This window comes from Phytophthora cinnamomi (assembly GCF_018691715.1).
Source record: "Phytophthora cinnamomi strain GKB4 chromosome Unknown Contig6, whole genome shotgun sequence".
Classification (NCBI taxonomy): Eukaryota; Oomycota; class Peronosporomycetes; order Peronosporales; family Peronosporaceae; genus Phytophthora; species Phytophthora cinnamomi.
This window is the reverse complement of record NW_027150939.1, coordinates 1131225-1149826: the sequence shown is the minus strand read 5'-3', so window position 1 is coordinate 1149826 and position 18602 is coordinate 1131225. Positions and strand designations below refer to the sequence as shown.

Below are 18602 nucleotides of genomic sequence, written 5' to 3'. Positions count from 1 at the left end.
AAGTTATGCGTAGCTCCAAGTCGAAAACTAATGGCTGTTATTGAATCTAAATCGACGGTTGTCCAAACCAAAAAAAAAATCATTCAACAATCGTTTACATTGAGTTTGAGGTGATCGATTTAACGTATCTTCACTCAAATATCGACTACAGATACTAGTAGTACTGTATAGCAGTCATAGCTAGAAGTCTAGAACGGCAGCTTAGTAGAACTCGATCTTGTCCTTGTTGAAGACGCAGTTCTTGGACGGGCCCTTGCTCGTGACCGTGGGCTCCTTGCCGTTCGTGGACGTGGTGGTCTGGCACACGGCGTTTGCGCCCTTGCTCGTGTGCACGTGGATGTCGTTGGTGAATGTGGCCACGTCGCCGTTGTTGGCGTTCACAGTCACGAGGCTCACTTTGGGGTTGTACCCCCACACGTGGTTGAGCGAGACGGTGCGCTTGATGTTGGCGCAGGTGCCGCACGAGCGGTAGAGCTTGCCGAAGTTTTCTGCGTAAAAGCCGTTGATATTGACGTGGCCGTATCCGTTGTGCTGGATGACCTTGTCCTCGGCGTTCTTGGCGCCGCACGCCAGCACGTTGGTGACGCTGTTCTTGTTGCCGCCCTTCACACTCAGCGCGTCCTCGCAGACGTCCTCCCACCACACGTTCTCGACAGTGCAGTCGTGGTCGTCGCAGTGCACGCCCTCGCGCTGGTCGGGTCCGATGATGACGTTCTTGAGCTTGGCGCCAGCCTCGAGCTTGAAGACGGCGTCCCTCCATCCGCCCTCCGACTGGCCCTTGCACTTGATGTCGGAGCGCTGGTAGGTCTTCATGCCTCCGTCGAATGTCTCTCCTTTCTTGATGACCTTGACGCCGTTGTAGCGGACGTTCCCCTTGGACGTGGGCCAGGCGGAGGAGACGGAGGCGCTGATGGCGAGCACGGCGCAGAGGAGGAAGACGATGCGGTCCATGGTGCTGGTGAGCGTGGTGTGGTGGTTTAGAGGTCGAGCGCTTGGGCGGAGGAATCAAAATGCAGAATGAGTGAGGAAGCGGGCAGAGAATTGCAAGTATGCTAAGTAGCTGTCGCTGTGATGGAGGTACGTTGCCTGTAGAGTTACTCGAGTGGTCGAGCATGGATATGCACGAACAACAAACGCACGTTAGGTGTACAGTGATTAATTTATTTGCACGATCGCGGCAGTAAAATATTCTTGGCTGGTAACTCGTGGCACAACGATAACAATGCGACTGCGAACTGCATTACTGTAGCTTCGATGAGAATGTGATGCAGGCTGAAAACATTGAGCACAACAGCTTCGAAGGTGTTTTTGGGTCGTATCCAGATAAGCCAAAGAAACCTGCACGGTAGAAGCTGTGCAGTAATTTCAAAGCTAGCACTTGGAGAATACTCTCTAAGCACGACAACTCTAGTTCACGACATCTTGCCGCCGTAAGAGCTTGGACTTGCACGAAAACATCTGTGGGCGGCGTGCCTGTACATTGTCTTCCGTTTTGGGCGGCGTACAGTATCACAGGGATGTTTGCAGCGTGTACATGTACATACCGACGACCCGTTTCCGCTGGATCACAGGGATGTTTGCAGCGTGTACATGTACATACCGACGACCCGTTTCCACTGTATCACAGGGATGTTTGCAGCGTGTACATGTACATACCGACGACCCGTTTCCACTGTATCACAGGGATGTTTGCAGCGTGTACATGTACATACCGACGACCCGTTTCCACTCCGCAAATCCAAACAGCGACTACCGAATTAGATTTTTGTAGTCGTGCAACTTCTCCGTTAAAACGGGGGCATCTTGGACTCCGGAGTCCAGCCTGAACCGCAGACGTACGCATAAGGCCTCGATAACCCGCCATCAGCGAGTGGTCTAGGCCAATGGGTTGGAGGTTTGGTTGAGTGCTAGCAGCACGGAACTGATCGGCAGGTGTTTTGCTGGAAATATGCTACCGTGACAAGTTGCCCTCAGCAGCGTGCGCATGTAAAAGCGCCCCGACCTGCTTCCACGGTCCACTGCGTATACGTGACCATGCTGTGCTGTCGTGGCCTACCAGCCCGAGAACGTTTCTCAAGCTTCTATTTGGTCGATACGGGTTTGCCTGTCCTGGTTTGATGGCCTGCTTTGTTCTCTATCAGCACCAACTACCTTTGACCGGCAAGCGTTGTAGGTTTAGTTTGCTCTTAGCTTGGAGATCCGCTTGGCAAAATCTTTTAGTCGAATAGTTGCCGTCTTACTAAAATTTATTAGTTTAGTCGATTTTCTTGAAAAGTGTGCTCAAATTGTGTGTCTATGCACGTACAGAGAGATAAGCTGCAAGGTGGTCAACTACAGTGTAAGGCAAACCACCTAACGTGGGATCGTAAAAATAATGCACGGTCACAAAGCCTAACTACCTGTCTATCGGTGTTGTAACCTAACGACATATATAGCTGAATGTTTGAAATTCAAGCCTCCTTGCTGGCCACGTTCAAACCAACACATCACATTCTAACTCGAATACCACACAGGTTCACGCCACGAAAACTACTTTCGATAGTCCCTTTTCATCTCTAGCATTTCACTGTCCGCTTCCTCACTCATTCTGCATTTTGATTCCTCCGCCCCAAGCGCTCGACCTCTAAACCACCACACCACGCTCACCAGCACCATGGACCGCATCGTCTTCCTCCTCTGCGCCGTGCTCGCCATCAGCGCCTCCGTCTCCTCCGCCTGGCCCACGTCCAAGGGGAACGTCCGCTACAACGGCGTCAAGGTCATCAAGAAAGGAGAGACATTCGACGGAGGCATGAAGACCTACCAGCGCTCCGACATCAAGTGCAAGGGCCAGTCGGAGGGCGGATGGAGGGACGCCGTCTTCAAGCTCGAGGCTGGCGCCAAGCTCAAGAACGTCATCATCGGACCCGACCAGCGCGAGGGCGTGCACTGCGACGACCACGACTGCACTGTCGAGAACGTGTGGTGGGAGGACGTCTGCGAGGACGCGCTGAGTGTGAAGGGCGGCAACAAGAACAGCGTCACCAACGTGCTGGCGTGCGGCGCCAAGAACGCCGAGGACAAGGTCATCCAGCACAACGGATACGGCCACGTCAATATCAACGGCTTTTACGCAGAAAACTTCGGCAAGCTCTACCGCTCGTGCGGCACCTGCGCCAACATCAAGCGCACCGTCTCGCTCAACCACGTGTGGGGGTACAACCCCAAAGTGAGCCTCGTGACTGTGAACGCCAACAACGGCGACGTGGCCACATTCACCAACGACATCCACGTGCACACGAGCAAGGGCGCAAACGCCGTGTGCCAGACCACCACGTCCACGAACGGCAAGGAGCCCACGGTCACGAGCAAGGGCCCGTCCAAGAACTGCGTCTTCAACAAGGACAAGATCGAGTTCTACTAAATGCTGTTCCAGCGATGATCCGTAAAACTTAAATAGATAATTTTGGCAAGCATCTGCCTCACTCGAGTAAATATGTTTCGTTGATTGCTATTGATTCGCTAAATTGCTACTAAGGGAATCTGCCACTTTAGTGCACTAGAAGCATATTAGTGCACTAATAGAAACGACCAATCACGCCAAAAACCTACGAGCTCTGGTATATTACTGGATGAAATATTCGAAACCGTAAAACCTGCCATTATGTATTCAGCTCCTGTTGGCCCACCCGATTTGTCTCGTCTGCTTTTGCAGTTAGTACTAGTGGCATGAGCTTACCTATTTGACTATCACTACCAAATTGACCTCGCCCCGAGAATCATGACCAAGAAGCGCGGAGACTACGCCAAAAGCAAGCTAAACTCTACCGCACGCTAATTAGTGGGTAGGCAAGCGCAAGAAAGGCGAATCGATGGAGTCTCAGCGACGTGGCCCTCAACCACGCCTGACAGCTGAGGCTTACTTCGTAATGCAGAAGTCTGTTTTGATTTGAGCTCGCCATCCTGCACACATGCAAAAATGATCACGGGGACAAACAGTTTACATTTACAAGTCTCTGTGCCAACACTGTCGACACTGTCGGCAATCAGCCTAGCCAGCATCTGCTTGTACAGCGATAGCCTTTGCAACCGCACGCTCAAAGTGATCACGCTTGTCTCGTTGCAAGCAAGGAAACATGACTGTGCTCCGTCTCATCCTGCGTTTCGACGCGCGGACGGGTATGTCCGCTTTTATCTTCTGTAGTACGTGGAGAAATCAGGATCCAAGTAATACCCGACGATCAGCTTGATTGATACGAGAGGCTATCGCTGCTACTTTAGCTGTCGCAAGGATCGCATTAATTGTGTTCTATTGCAGACATCCGAGGACACTTTTACCGAACTGCCAACCGGTAGAAATTGCAGATCCCTACGCGCCGAACTTGATCACTGATCAGCGCAAGTGTTCTTTAACATGTTGCGTCTACAGCCGAGCGTATCCAGAGCAGCAACGAACGGCGGGATGGAGAACCAAGCACCGTGACCCTAGCCGGTGACGTCTTTCGCTCTTTGTTGCTTGTTTCACACCGTCTGTGCCATGGTTACGCCTCCGTCACTTTTCGACGTCAACAACTTGCTCTATAACTCGGACAGTCAGTCAGTCGGCCGCATCAGCTGCTGGCTGTCGACGACGAAGGCGATGACTGACCCAAGTTCGCCTAGATGTAAGTGCGTATCAGCATATGGGTGAAGTAACCTGTGGACTCGACCAAGTGACGATCTTGACGGCCCCGTCCACTCTCGATGAATCAAGGCGTGTCGAGTCATCACTTCACCGCCTGCAAGGCCTATCCATCCATCCTCACGACAACGCATGCGGCACACTTTACTCCCTACGCAGCACAACGCCGCAACCAAAACGACCACGACCAATGGGTTCGCACATCTGTACATGTATTTCCATCGTTCACACACGTCTAATAAATACCCCTCTCCAAGTCTGCGAGCGTCTACTGCAGCACCTTGGCCGTGCGCTCTACGAGGCGCCGGATCACCAGCTCGAAGACGCCGTTGCGGCCCAGCACGCACCAGAGCTGCGAGCTCCTCTTCTGCAGCATGAGCCGCTCCCTCTGCAACGAGCCGAGTTGGGTCTGCAGCTGCTGCAGCTGCTGCGCGTGACACGTGCGCGCCTCGCCCAGCACCTTGAGCATGCCCTCCTCCTCCTCGCGCTCCTCAGCCATGTTGGCCACGACCGTGTCGACGTCCCCGAGCGTGGGGACGTTGCCGGCTTGGATCTCGCGCACGAACTCGTCGATGGCCTCGATGCGGTCGCAGCAGTCGGCGATGTCGTCCGTGTACGTCTCGACCTCCTCCTGGTCGTCCTCGAGCGCCAGCCGCACGTCATCCATCTCCGTCTCGATTTCGTGCATGCGCTGCACCGCGGCCTTCAGCTCCTGCACCAGGAGGTGGTAGTTGGTCTCCGCGGAGAGGCGAGTGCTGAACTGGTCCATTGCGTTGTGTGGCTTGACTGCTGCGCGGGGAATCTGAGAGTGAGCTGCCCGCAGCACTCGTCGCGTGCGACTTGAGACGGCAGACCTGACAGACCTGTCAGCGACGACCACCATGCCGCGGGTCTGCTTTCGCTGAACCCCCTGGTTGACCCGTCGTTGACCACAACGTTGAACCGCGCAGTCAAGCATAGAACCGCACGCGTTAGCCCTTTTCCTTGACCGTCAACGGAGACATCGTGGACAGGTTTTTCCCGGGTCGAAGACACTCGGATCCTGGCCGCAGGCACCCTCTGGACGCGGCGGCGCGTTCAAATCGCGGCAGACATGACCATTATGATTCACCCGCGGGCAGCGGTTTGTAGCGTGCGGCTTGCTGCTCGGTCCATCTCTGGGCTCAAGCACGCCTTACTTATCCTACCTACCGTGCGCGTGCACGCACACCGCACCTTACCTTCGCCCCTCTCCTCGACGCGCCGCCCCCGTCTCTAGCGACATCGTGGTCGTCGTGTACCTTTTGCAACGTTGCGCTGGATCCGAAGGACGCGGCGAATGAAAAGTGCGCGACGGCTCGAATGAGCAAGAGCGACAAGTGTAGTAGTTCATGCACATAGCGGAGGACAAAGGAGCAATGCCAGCCATAATGTTAACAAGATCCATGCAGTGTACTGCAGCGATCAGCGGACCTGTCACTCACTTTCGGTGCACCACTGTACTGTCATGCGGTAACAGTGGGTGAAGCTGACCAGAAACGCGGATACAAATGCTCGCGTGCTACACTCGTTGGGTGGATTTCGGGCACTAGCATTCCGCTTCGCAGACGCTGTCGAGATTTGCTCTTTCGTCGCACGAACCTCTGCGCTGCGGAGACTCCGCGGGCCAGCAAGAAGGAGGGGTTGCCCCGGTGCTTTGCTGCTTGTCGGGACCTTTTAAGCTAGTAATCTTGATCGGCGTCCATGTGACAGCAGTGGAGTCGACTGTCGAATGGATACGAAAAGAACCATATGAAGTTATGTAGCACTGCCGCTCTTGTTTGTGTACGCGTATTTGTTGTAGAAATACATCGTGTTGGCTGGTGCGGATGAGAGTGCTCCAGTTTTACGAACTTTAAACAGATGACGTCAAAATGTTTTAAGCAAAAGCTTCTTCTGCCAATTTCCGATGATGACACGCTAAATCGTTAAAATTTAATCACCTTCAACGCACGTAGCTGTCCAAGCACCATGCGGTTCTTGCACGAGCTTGCTATTCTATAGACTCACAGAGTAGTAATGCCCAGGGCCCCGCGCCCAATCCACAGTGGATCTGTGAATCATCCACTCGGAGGATATCTTCAAACATCCCGCCTAACGATGAGACTCCCCAACTATGAGCACGGATTTGACCTAAGCCCATCATTCGACACTGTCTTCGCGAATTGTTGGCACCTTCTCTGTTTGCGCAGTTATCAATGGCGGCGCGTCCGACGCATTTCCACCACAAGTGCATGTACACTGTATGTATGACCTCGTGGCGACTAGGACAATCAGGCCAGCGCATACCGTAAGGACGAGTATTGCAGTTCTACTGCGTGGTCGAGCTACATGTAGAAATGTTGCAATGATTATTTCCTCTAGAGAAACAATTTAGTTAGTTTTACATTTATGGTTTTTGGCATCAAAAGATCACGATCGCTTTGCAGTCGTAGTCGAGATTTCCATGCACGTCCTAGCAGCGTTTCATAAATTGTGTAAGAGCAGGTTGATCCTCCCGGATGCTCTCTGCACGGCCGGAAAGTGTCGTTTGGTGCTAAAAGAATATAGATGTTGACTGCACTGTTTCGCAGTCGTGTGTTCGGGTTCATGGACGCGATCTTGCGCATATGTATTTCATGTTTTTAGCTCGCTTCCTAAGTGTGATATGTAGGCAACTCACTGAAACTTGCTCGCATTGCTCTAGCAAGAAATCTATTGAGCTGCCAAATATTTGCGTACAGACTAATAAGGGTATGACAAGAGTGTAGATACGCACAGGATAGATATAACTAACGTCCACAAAATTTGTACAGCAAATTCAGTAAGAGTGTGTTCAGCGTGTGGTATCGGTGGACAGGTATCTTCGTCATTTAATGACTTTTAATGATATGTTATATCCGAGAGCTCTTCAATTGTACAGTATGTACACGGATCTCTAGCGCCTTTCAAATCTTCACTTTGTCTCCGTGGCAGGCACATTTCGCTAATTGTAAAGCATCTGTTACCGACCAACAACACGCTGGATCGAGCACGTACAGCTGTAGCAGCAACTGAGGAAGTGTTATTTAGAGCTGTCGGCCTGAATCCCGTAACCTTTTTTCCTACATTGTGTCTCTACTCATTTAAACAAATACCATCGCTCGCTATCAGCTCCGTTACGCTGGTTTCGAGCAGAATTTCCCCAATCGACGTCGCATCAAGTCGAAAACGCCATTGCACCGGAAAATTGAGCATATTTCAATGCACGTCTTGTGAAGCCCGACTCGCTCTTTCTTGAGCACCCGGCACAGTTCTTAGAGCCTCTGGAACTGCTGCTCGTGTCAACCCCGAGCCTCTTCATATCGCGTGATAGCATTTTTCTCTTCTTCACGCTCTTCCAACATATCCGCCAGTGCTGATGCCACATCGGGCACAGTAGGAACCTCTCCATCCTCGAGTGCGACCACGAACTCATCGATATCCCTCAACCGATCGAAACACTCGTCGAGTTCATGAGTAAACGACTCGATCTCCTTCTGGTCGTCGTCGATTGCCAGCTCTAGTTCATTGATCTCCATCTCAAGGTTGTGCAAGCGCCACTGTCACCTTGAGAACCTGGACGAGTGCGCTGTTAGGTAACCTGCCGAGGCGGCGACTGGTTTGCTTATCCGCGGTTGCCTTCATGGGCATGCATCGAAGAGCACACCCAACGCGTAGATTGCCGCTGTCTTTATTCTCGAAAAATCGAAAGCGAAGACCGCCTCAACTCGTGGGCATTTGTCTCGGAAGCAGGCCAAGACTACAAGTTCTGCTGGAGTGCTGACTGGTAGACAAGCACACGGGATTGGTCTTTGAGATCTGCAGCTTCCGGCAGAGCATACAATTCGAGCGGTGCGGAGTTTGGGTTCACTGCTTCCTTTTTCCAAAAAGAAATTTGGCTGACCTGACAGGAGTTGCACGTGTAAAAGCTCCTCGGTCGCTTAAACAACAACAATCGCTCGCGTTACCATCCCTCTAGTTACGATACCGTACGACAGCGACACCAATCGTACCGGTGCGAAACGAAGCGTGGAGGTGGGCATCACTTTACGAGCTGGGGGCATCGCGGAGCGATCATAGATGACTGGCTTCCACCGTCCAGCCTCAGCAGGTAGGTTTTCCACTAATCAAAACCCATACAGCTCAGTTTATGCTGGACTCCTGTGGCAACATCTTTGTTGTCTGAGGTTGGCAAAGCGCCGGTATTGTAGTGGGCACTTCACTAGTTCGTGAAGCGATGATACAGTACACCTGGTCCTAAGGCTCTCTAAACATTTCGTGCACACCAATGTCCACACAGTAGGCGGCTCCCAGCACACACGCGCGCGCGGTCACCTCACCTAGCTGTGCCTAGACCTGGCGATCTCCTACATTGTCACAGTCAGTAAGTTGCTGACGGTATCCAAGCAGCAAATTCCGTAGGTACACAACACTCAGTAGGATCTGAAGTATCGGAACAAAAGGGAACTTCTTAGGGCATTCCCACCGGTCGTGTCAAAACCAAAGTCAAAGTTAGGTCAAACTGAGGGTACAAAAGATCCGGCAAATTTGATCGAGAGAAAAGTTCGCACCCGTCGCGGCGATAAGTCAGTCAAATCTTATTCAGCGAGGGGGAGGGTAGTCGGTAGTGGAGATGGAAGACGTACCAGTAAGCGCTCTTGCGCAGGTGAGCGCGCAGGGTGGCTTCCTTGACATCCTCAGTTTGGATTGTGAAGATGACGACGATGAGCTTATCGCCCAGCAACTTCTGTTCCCAGCGTCTCGATCTAGCTCTCGTGATACGACAGTGAAACGCGGCGGTTCTCGGCCAGGAAAGAGTAAAAACGAAGAGCGGGACTTTGAGACGCGCTATAGACGCTTTATGAAGCAGTATTTTGATGACACCCCAGCCACGCAGCTGATGTATTTCCCGATAGGCCTATGCATCACACCGAACCGGGCTTAAAGGCTCGTCCAAGCTCGTGGCTTCAGGTCTTCCTCTGCGATCGCATTGGCAATGCGCTCTGAGCTCTCCATCTTGTCTTTGATGCGCGTCCAAAGGTTTCTGCCGACTGGGTAATTCCAACTAATGCATCCGCGGACACGTGAACATACGCTTTAGCCAGCTCCAGGTTCTCCAGGTCCTAATAGCTTTTCCCCCGACGGTTTTTTCCTGTGCCATTTCGAAGCTGCCCCGCTACCTGAAGCGTCGGTTGAGAAGTGACCATCCCCCAGCTATCCATTTGCAATATTTGACAGAAGGATCGCTGGAAGATGGCCGCTGATGAAATTTGGTTTGGTTTTAGTCGAACCGGTGCGAGCGCGAAAAACTATCCAACAGCTATTTGATGGTTAAAAATGACTTTTGGTCGGTGTTTTGACCCGAACGGTGGGAATGCTCTTAGGGTTCCTAAGTTAGGAACTAGTCATCTTAGCACCACGGTAGTTGGTGGCTTTGGTTGCACGTCACGCCAACTTGACAGCCCTCTACTGGTACGAGACAACGGCTAGGCATTCTACCTTCTAGATAGGATAAAAACGGTAGGTATTTGACAACAACGTAACTCAACCGAGTTCATCGGCGTGCAAATTTTCGTGGGCGCTTCAGTAGCAGGTAGCACGCGTCCGGCACTAGACGGCACTAGACTGTATTATATCTACAAGCTTTTTGTGGCACTTCTCTGTCAAGATAGATTCCGGACATATTCGTCACAACGGGGCACGGCCGCAGACTCATCGCATGTTCCCCACCATACATGCAGCGTAGTGCTTCCGACGCCTCGCGAGACTCGGCCGGGCCGAATGCACGAGGGCTAGCAAGTGCTCGGTCCCCTAGCCGGCTCTACAGCGTGAGTGCCTCACTTGCCAATCTCGCAAATATCTGCGCACATATTCACTTGCAGTGGCCCTCGCGTAGTGGTGGGCATAAGACGAGAGTTCGGGCGAGTGAGGCTCGCGTCAGTCCTGCCTGGTCTCCAACACCGCTTCTCGTGGACGCAGCTTCCTGGACGTATCCGTTTGCACGACTTGCAGTGCCTGTCTCTGGCGCCACCGCGATCGGGCGAGGATCTTTTGGTGAGCCCCGGGCGCGTGGGGTTTACTGAGAGGCGTGGCGCTTGCAGGAGAGAGTGGCAAAGCGCGCCAAATGGCTGGCCACGCATCGACCAGAGCAGCACGCGAGGGCTGGTCTCCGGATCGGATGCTCCGTCGACGAGCAGACTCTCAGTGAACCCCGGGAGTGAAAACCGGGAATGGCGACACTGCAACGAGAGGGGGCACGAGAGGTTTCTCGATACGGAAGACTGGTTCGGTGCCCTCATCTCCTCCCTCTCCAGCAGCTCCTGGTCATGGTCTTCCCCGCTGCTCACTTGGAAATCAACCAGCCCCCGCGCAAGTCTCGTGCAAGTTCGGCGCTCTTCGTCTACGTCGTGGAGCTATGGGTGCCTCCTTCGAAGACGTCATGCGGGTCGTCACGACGGTGTCGGCGCTGTACATGTGCGCCAGCCCTTCCTCGTCGGTACTGCGCATCCATCGCCACGGAAGCGTCGGCAGTGCATCGGTGCTGCCATTCGCGACGCTCTGGGTCTGCAACCACATCTGGTACGTGGAACCTGCAGTCACTTCCTTGACAACGTGGTATTCACCGCGGCACACTGACTTTCACCACCAATTCTGCAGGATGCTGTACGGCTACGTCACGGACAACACGTTCCCGGTGCTCACCACCTACGCTATCGGTGATGCCTTGAGTGTCGTGTTCCTCGCAGTGTACATCCGATGGACGACTGAGCGCAAAGCAGTCTTCAAAACCTGCTGCATCGCACTGGTGTGCAACATTGCGGTGACGGTGTACGTCATGCTGGGCAAGAGCGGTTTGCTGCCGGGTTTGCAGCAATCCATGACGATGATCGTTGGGATCATCGCGATCGCTTCCAGTCTTGCTCTGTACGCATCGCCACTGGCTGCCATCAAGCTTGTACTGCAAACCCGGTCCTCGGCCTCGCTGCCGTTCGCCATGATCCTCGCTGGAACCATCAACAACTTGTTGTGGGTCGTCTACGGAGCCCTCGTGTTCGACTTGTTCCTGATCGTCCCTTCATCCGTCAACGGCGCTCTCGGACTCGTTCAAGTGGCTTTATACGGTGTGTATCACCCATCTCGCGGTGCAGCCGGAGGCGTCATCGTCCCGGTAGAGCCCTGCATATCTCCGAAGGACGAGCTTCCGCACTGCAACTACTCCGTTATGGAACCAGCAACGCCTCTCCCGGTTACCATCGTAATTGGCAACTTGGAAATGTGCAGCATCACGATAGAGGAGCCGCGCGTAGCCGAAGAAGAGCGGTAGCCACAATAGTCTAGGCATTGACCGTCTAGGCGCTTTTCAACCCCAAATGCATGTTCTTTCATTCCGTTCTGGTCCGTGAATAAGTTCGTCGTCACGTCCGAGTTGTGGATCGTCGTAAATTCACCCTGAGCATCTGCACGCACGGCTACCCCACATCGAGATCCACCTAGTGTTTTATTCATAATCCTCGTCGTCTTGTGGGTCGGCGTTATGGATAGACAGACTCAGCAGCTCCATCAAGCGCTTCGTTCTGGGCAATATATCTTCCATCGTCGCAGCACCCAACTCACGTTTCAGCTCGCGCACTAAAATACTCATCTCGCGAACTTGCCGGACTCCAACCAGATTGGTTTCGACATCGCGGTCAGCATGTGTATTCGGCTGTGATCGCCGCTTTTCAACAACAAAGTTTGGCGAGTTGCCGCCGTAGCCAGTTTCTTGATTTGTGTCGTCATCGCCTTCTGGAGTTGTAGCACGAGCAGGGGCAGCAGCATCTTCGAGTCGCTCTCTAATTGCATTTAGGCAGTGTACCAGCGACGTATCTTTCTCTGCATTAACAGTGCAACGGAAAGTCAGTTGGGAGTTGGAACAACTACACCAAATATACATAGCACGTACTCAAACGAAGAGCATCGCGAACGGCATGTAGGAAGTTTTTCATCTCGTTCACGAACAAGTATGTTTCCTGAGGAGCGCAAGACAAGTTGCATCGTTAGCACAGATACCATTACCGACGTGACGAAGAGGCAAATCGTACATTGATCTTCGGAAGAACGCCTTCGATACTTTTGACTTGGAAGAGATGCGAAAAGTGCCGCACAATCTGGTTAATCAACACGTTTGGACGGCGCTGAAGAAATAAGAGTAGAGGAAGTTCAGTTAGATGAGTTCATGAGGAGGATGAACACGTCGGCGTCCACCTTACCTCAACTTCAGCAGCAGCTTGAGTATAAATTTCGCGATGGTGCATAACGCTTTTCTCAAGGTCCACAAGCTCTGAAACGATATGAACAGCGCGAGATAGGGTGGTTGGGTGAACCGGAGGAATTTCATTCTCATTGTCGCCGTCAGCACCGCTGAGAATGCTTGGTTCGACCGTCCGTTTGCACAGTTCTGTAATCACGGACGCTTTGAACCCCTCCAATGCGTGAAGTTTTCTCCGCTCCATCATCCACTGTTGCAATGTAGGAAGCACCTGCTCCAGCTCGAACTTGGTGCTATCTGCCCCATTCGCATCAGCAATACTGCTCAAATGCAAAAACACGAATCCGCACACATCGCGAATGAATTTCTCCATGCGCGGGACTGCAGCGACCACGCTGCAAAGCTTGTCGAGGCTCGGTGCAATGAGGGTGATATCCGTCAGGTGGAGCACACGGCACACGTGCTTTACGACTTCCAATGTTGTCTCGCGTGGAAGCGTATTCAGCCTGTTTAGATGCAGTCGATGGTTCAAACGATCACGCTCCACCAGCTCCTTTGTCCCCATGTACTTGCGCAGCTCGTTAAGATCACTAGACTCCTCCAGCGCAAGCTTATTCTCAGCTACTTGGCGCTCTAACTGGTGTATGCGCCGCTGGCTTAAGCGGTAATCACGGATACTAGGACGTGATTCTGCCTCCAAAGTCAAGTTCGCATTTTCCTCCTTCAGTTCGCCGATGGTCTCTCGAGCTGTCAGTAATTCTTGTTCAATCATTGCAATCTTCTTGATCATCACAGCCTCACGGTGTCGCAATTTAGCTGCAGCCACTTCTTGCTCACGCCGCGCTGCTTCGAGCTGTTCTAACATCATTTCATCTGAAGCAACAGAGGACGATCCAGCGCGGTGTTGGAACCGAAACTTCGATCCAGACGCTCGTTCGGCGCCACCCTGCTCAGAGAACTCTTCCCAAATAGGCGGCTCAAATTTCAATGCTGCGCTACCTTGCCGAGCGATAAAGTTGTCCTTATCACGGAGTTCACTGTTGAGCGCAGCCACCTGAGACTTCAAGTGCTCGATCTCTTCCTGCATCTGCTCGCGCTGCGCTTCATACACACCAATTGTTTCGAGCTCTTGGATGTCACGCGGATTAGCTCGTCGCGGGTCCCGATCCTGGAGGTTTCGGAAGGCGCGGCGATCGCGCGTCTTATTCATGCTCTCCTTGTCGACCTGCTGCTGCAGCTTGGCTTGCATCCTCTCAACAATGACTTCTTTGGCCTTAACACGGTGTTCGCTAACCTTCAGCTGCTGCTGGAGCCGAATGCACGAGTTCTTGAGTTTCTTGGACAGGAGCTCGGCACTGTCGCTTTCCTTTTTCTGCAAAGCCTGAAATCATGGAGGCAAAAAATTATACAAATGAGCTACTGCACGACGCAAATCCTAAGGCAAAATTTCACGTCGCTGTATCGAAGCCCTACCTTTAGCCGTTGAATCTCTGCTTTTGCTTTTTCTAGTGCCTTTTGCGTTTCCTCCATCTTTTTCTCGCTGTTCTGAAGCTCCCCCTCTCTTCTGCTTTGCACTCTCGAGTTTCGCTTGGACGCCAGCACCAGGTCTCGAATCGCCTACATAGTACATCACACATCGTACAGTCAAAACCACCGGCGACAATATTTTGCGCAGCCGTTCCGAGCACCGACCTCGTTCTTGCGCTCCAGCTGCACGCCAAAGTCATGAATTACGCTGAAGAGGGAATCCTTGTCCGGAAGCGCCTCCCCCGACCCAACACGCCGAAACCGCACTGCTGGCAGCCCGTTTCTCCTCAGTAGATCGTTGAGTCCATTCCAATCGCCCTCGTCCTTGTCGATCTCACGGCTAGCGGCGCTGGTTACGACACTCTCCTCGTCACTCTCCTCTCTCTTCTCTTCACGTTGAAGTTGATCCGCCTCATACACCGACAGGCCGCTACTCCTAGGCTGGCTCCACCCACCCTTCTCATCCCCAAAACTGTGGGCTTCACGGTCGTCGCGAGCACTTCCTCCCGACGATCGTCCAGCCTCCTCCTCTTCTTCTTCACCTGCAAACAGCGTGCGCCGCGTCTTGGACGTCCGCGACGTCCTCGACTGTTGCGACCCGCACTCACTGGCCGACTCTGCTCTGCTGCCGCGCCCCACCACCTCGTCCCTCGACCGTCTCGACGACGTGCTGAGTCTGTTCCCCGCCCCCAGCGACGCCCTGGGCACCCCCAGAGCGTCGGTCAGCTCGTCGTCCAGCCCGCGGTCGGACGACCCCACCACCGACACCGACGGCGACGGAGATGGCGGCAGCGACGACGAGGAGGCCGCCGACACCATGTCCGACTGCTGTTGCTGTTGCTGCTGCTGTTGCTGCTGTTGCTGCTGCGGCGTCATCTGGTACACGGCCGCCAATGGCTCGACAGAGGCGGAGGAGGCCGCCGACAACTGCAGCGGCTGCTGCTCCGCGGACAGCGAGAGCTGCGAGCCCCCGAAGAGCATGGAGCGGTCCAGCGAGTCCTCCGGCTCGGCCTCGGCGCCACCTGCAGCATCTGCGTCACCTGCTTCAGCTGCTGGCGGCTGCGCGTGCGGGCGCTCGCTGGTGCTGGCGCCGCTGTGGCGCTGGCCGCTGTGCAGCTGCTCGTCGTCCAGCAGCTCGAAGCGCGGGGACGCGTCCGCGTCGCTCAGCAGCAGCTCGTGCTCGTCGTCCAGCAGCAGATGCAGCTCGCGGTCGCCGCCGCTCGCGGACGCCAGGCCCGAGAGGCTGAAGCCGTTGTCCCGCAGGAACTGGTCCACGCTCGACAGGCTCTCGTCCATATTCAAGCGAACTCCTCTGAGGAAATGGGCTCCTGCTACGTCCGTGGTATAGGTACCTGTTCCTATAATATGGGTGGGTTCCATCTCCCAACCCCCCGGTCGTGTGTCGCACATAAAGGACCCATTTCCCCAGCCGTTACGCGCAGCTGAGTGTCACAAGTCACAAGTGTAGCAATGCTGGCCAAGGTGGTCAAGCTGCTCCCGCTGCTGCTGCTGCTGCTGCTGCCGCTGCTGGCGGCCGCGGAGGACCCGTACCAGGTGCTGGGCGTGCGGCGCTCGGCCTCGGACGCGGAGATCAAGCGCGCGTACCGGGCGCTGGCGCTCAAGTGGCACCCGGACAAGAACCCGGGCAACCCGCGCGCCGAGCAGGAGTTCATGCGCATCGGCGCCGCCTACGACCGCCTGAGCAACGCGCCGGCCGCGGCGGAGCACGAGCGGCGGCAGAGGCAGCAGGAATTCTACAGGCAGCAGCAGCAGCAGCGCTACGGAGGCTACGGAGGGGGCTACGGCTATCAGTACACGACTTCTGGGCACTGGGACCTGTCGCACCTGGCCACGCCCTTCCTGCTGATGCTGCTGTTCGCGGCGGCCATCGGGATGCTCTCGGCAGGCAACAAGACAGCGGAGCCCAGCAGCAACAGTAGGGCGGGATCTGGGGGCGGTGAGGAGCCTCAGCAAGCGCTGCGGACGAGCCCGTTGGCGCAGTTGGCGAAGGTGTTCGCTCCGTCCATTTATGAGCTGAACCCGCTGTACTTGACGGCGCGGGGGAGACGCACGCTCGTGTTCGTCCCGGACGAGACGAGCCACGGCTGCAGCGTGCGAGGTGAGGGAACAATTGTGCTCGTGTGGGTGGAGATCTGGTAGAATGACGAGCTTTTTATTTTACTGACCGACGCGCAGACCAGTTTGGTATCATGGAGAAACTAGCGACCGAGTTCCAGCGAGACCCGCTCACGTTCTGCTGGGTGGACTTGAACACACAGCCTACGGACAAGCGCACGCACTGGAAGACGCAGTTCGGCAACGCGCCAACACGTACGTGCTGTAATGCTTCAGCTATTGCAATATGTAGGAGTTGTGACGTACACTGTAGCTAACCAATGGGTTGCTATTGCAGCGTTCGTCGTGGGTCTGAGCTACAAGGGCAAGAAGATCTCGCTGCTGCCTCCTTGCAGCAACTGCAGTCAAGGGCGCCTGGCTCTCGAGGACGATGTTCGCAAGTGGCTGGTGCGTCTTTCGGGAGGTGAGGTATCGCAAGCCCCGTCGACGCCAGGTCTCTTCGACTAGGGCCATGGCAGATACTGTAGGGCGCGGTAGAAAAACATAGTAAGCGTTGCCACAGAGGGATCACAGCAATGAACACGTGTATTTATGCCCCGATACTCTGCCCCATCTTCGCTAGATTTTGAGGTCTGTTTTGCTGGTCTTTAGACCCCATCACCGTCAGAATGTATCAATCGATCGACATTGCGAGAGGCGTGTTCACATGTGAGAGGTGGCGCGTGGTCGTTTATCCAGTGCTGTTCGTCAAAGCGGCCCCTTTCGAGGGCCATAGTGCCGCTGTCTAACCTGTTGTGTGTGGGTATGAGTGGGTCCTCCTGCTTCGTTGCTAGCATTGCTTTCAACTGCTCCTCCAGCATGCTCTGCCGACTGGCCACGTTTCGTATCTCAGCGAGAAGCTGGTCTAGACGATCATCTTGAGACACTGGAGCTGTTGGCGGTGGAGGTAGCACGACAAGCGGACTACCAATCGTGATGCTGGTGGCAGACCCTCTTCTCTTCAGTGACGGCCTGTGATTACTGGCAATAGTACACACCACTTTGCTGACGTCCTTGTCTGCAGAGCGCGTGTCGATATCGGATAGTTTATCCAGAGTGATTTTCTGCAGTTTTAGCCCAGTGCGTCCTCTTTGGTGCGATGGGGTCAACGGCAGCCCCGGCGTAGTTGCTGAGGAGTGTGGTGCGGCGTCTACCGTTAGTGACGGACTGGAATTCGATTGACTCAGCGCGGGTGAGGTAGCTGCGCTCAATCCGGTAGAAGTTGTAACCTGGGCCTGGGAGGCTCCGGTCGAATTGTACTGCTGAAGCTGAACTAGCTGGGCAGGGTCCAATTGCTGGGGAGGGTTTGACTGGTCAGGCTGAAAGTTAGGGCTTACAACCATCCCGCCTGAAAATAATATGCCGCCGCTCACAGATCCTCTCCGACTAAAGCCAGCGGGGGTGGCAGTGAACTCCTGCAAGAAAGGCAAACTGTCAGCCGATACACCTGTAGGAAGCACGGCTTGAATCCCCTCCGATCTCCACATCATAGCGAGTCCCTGCAACAACGTGCGCGACTTCCCGCCGCTCTCGTAGACCAATGTCAACGCCTTGCGAGATCGCAGGGTTGCGAGCTGACGCGCAGAGCGCATTGTGATCGGATGCGATGAAAGAACTCCTAGTATTTGCTCACGTTCAATGCAGTGAGTTTCGCAAAAGTCGAGAGCTTGAATTGTTGCAAGTCGTGGTTTGCGCGGGTTAGCGATGCTAAATTCGCCAAAACATGAGTTGGGCCCGAAGAGAGCCACCTTGGTCAGCCCAAGCAAAACCTGAGCGTGACCCACGAAGAGGAAGAACATTTCGGAACCGTAATCTCCTTGCGAGATAATATCCTCTCCGGGTAGGTAACACTGAACTCGCATGCGTAAATACAAGTCGTGAATGAACTCGGCGCTGCAGCCAGCGAGAAATGGCATTTTGTGAGGCATCATGTCTTCACAGAAGCGATCCGCCACTTTGGTGCGAATAACACTCGCCATCCTCTCAACAATGGCACGATCGCGTTCTTTGTCCTCACCACGGGCAGCTTTACGC

General features: G+C 54.2%; 7 protein-coding genes across 7 annotated transcripts; 3 read left to right on the top strand and 4 right to left on the bottom strand.

Annotated features, from left to right (window-relative positions):
- Positions 1-201: 201 nt before the first annotated feature.
- IUM83_07513 (Pectate lyase) lies at positions 202-951 on the bottom strand (the record flags this gene model as incomplete). The annotated part of the gene is made up of 1 exon (XM_067931817.1): positions 202-951. One exon carries the CDS (start codon positions 949-951, stop codon positions 202-204), a length of 750 nt encoding a protein of 249 aa, XP_067799198.1.
- A 1702-nt stretch (positions 952-2653) lies between these two features.
- On the top strand, positions 2654-3403 carry IUM83_07512 (Pectate lyase; the record flags this gene model as incomplete). Its single annotated transcript, XM_067931816.1, has 1 exon — positions 2654-3403. One exon carries the CDS (start codon positions 2654-2656, stop codon positions 3401-3403), a length of 750 nt encoding a protein of 249 aa, XP_067799199.1.
- A 1525-nt stretch (positions 3404-4928) lies between these two features.
- IUM83_07511 (WD repeat-containing protein 65) lies at positions 4929-5429 on the bottom strand (the record flags this gene model as incomplete). The annotated part of the gene is made up of 1 exon (XM_067931815.1): positions 4929-5429. The coding sequence occupies one exon, from the start codon at positions 5427-5429 to the stop codon at positions 4929-4931; it is 501 nt and encodes a 166-aa protein (XP_067799196.1).
- A 2551-nt stretch (positions 5430-7980) lies between these two features.
- IUM83_07510 (WD repeat-containing protein 65) lies at positions 7981-8217 on the bottom strand (the record flags this gene model as incomplete). The annotated part of the gene is made up of 1 exon (XM_067931814.1): positions 7981-8217. One exon carries the CDS (start codon positions 8215-8217, stop codon positions 7981-7983), a length of 237 nt encoding a protein of 78 aa, XP_067799197.1.
- Positions 8218-11117: 2900 nt separating this feature from the next.
- Positions 11118-12002, top strand: IUM83_07509 (Bidirectional sugar transporter SWEET7; the record flags this gene model as incomplete). The annotated part of the gene is made up of 2 exons (XM_067931813.1): positions 11118-11257; positions 11336-12002. 2 exons carry the CDS (start codon positions 11118-11120, stop codon positions 12000-12002), a joined length of 807 nt encoding a protein of 268 aa, XP_067799052.1.
- A 174-nt stretch (positions 12003-12176) lies between these two features.
- IUM83_07508 (uncharacterized protein) lies at positions 12177-15749 on the bottom strand (the record flags this gene model as incomplete). The annotated part of the gene is made up of 7 exons (XM_067931812.1): positions 12177-12550; positions 12621-12687; positions 12760-12852; positions 12928-14157; positions 14221-14307; positions 14400-14543; positions 14619-15749. The coding sequence occupies 7 exons, from the start codon at positions 15747-15749 to the stop codon at positions 12177-12179; spliced, it is 3126 nt and encodes a 1041-aa protein (XP_067799211.1).
- Positions 15750-15923: 174 nt separating this feature from the next.
- IUM83_07507 (DnaJ-related protein) lies at positions 15924-17036 on the top strand (the record flags this gene model as incomplete). The annotated part of the gene is made up of 3 exons (XM_067931811.1): positions 15924-16572; positions 16650-16784; positions 16867-17036. 3 exons carry the CDS (start codon positions 15924-15926, stop codon positions 17034-17036), a joined length of 954 nt encoding a protein of 317 aa, XP_067799210.1.
- Between the last annotated feature and the right edge of the window lie 1566 nt (positions 17037-18602).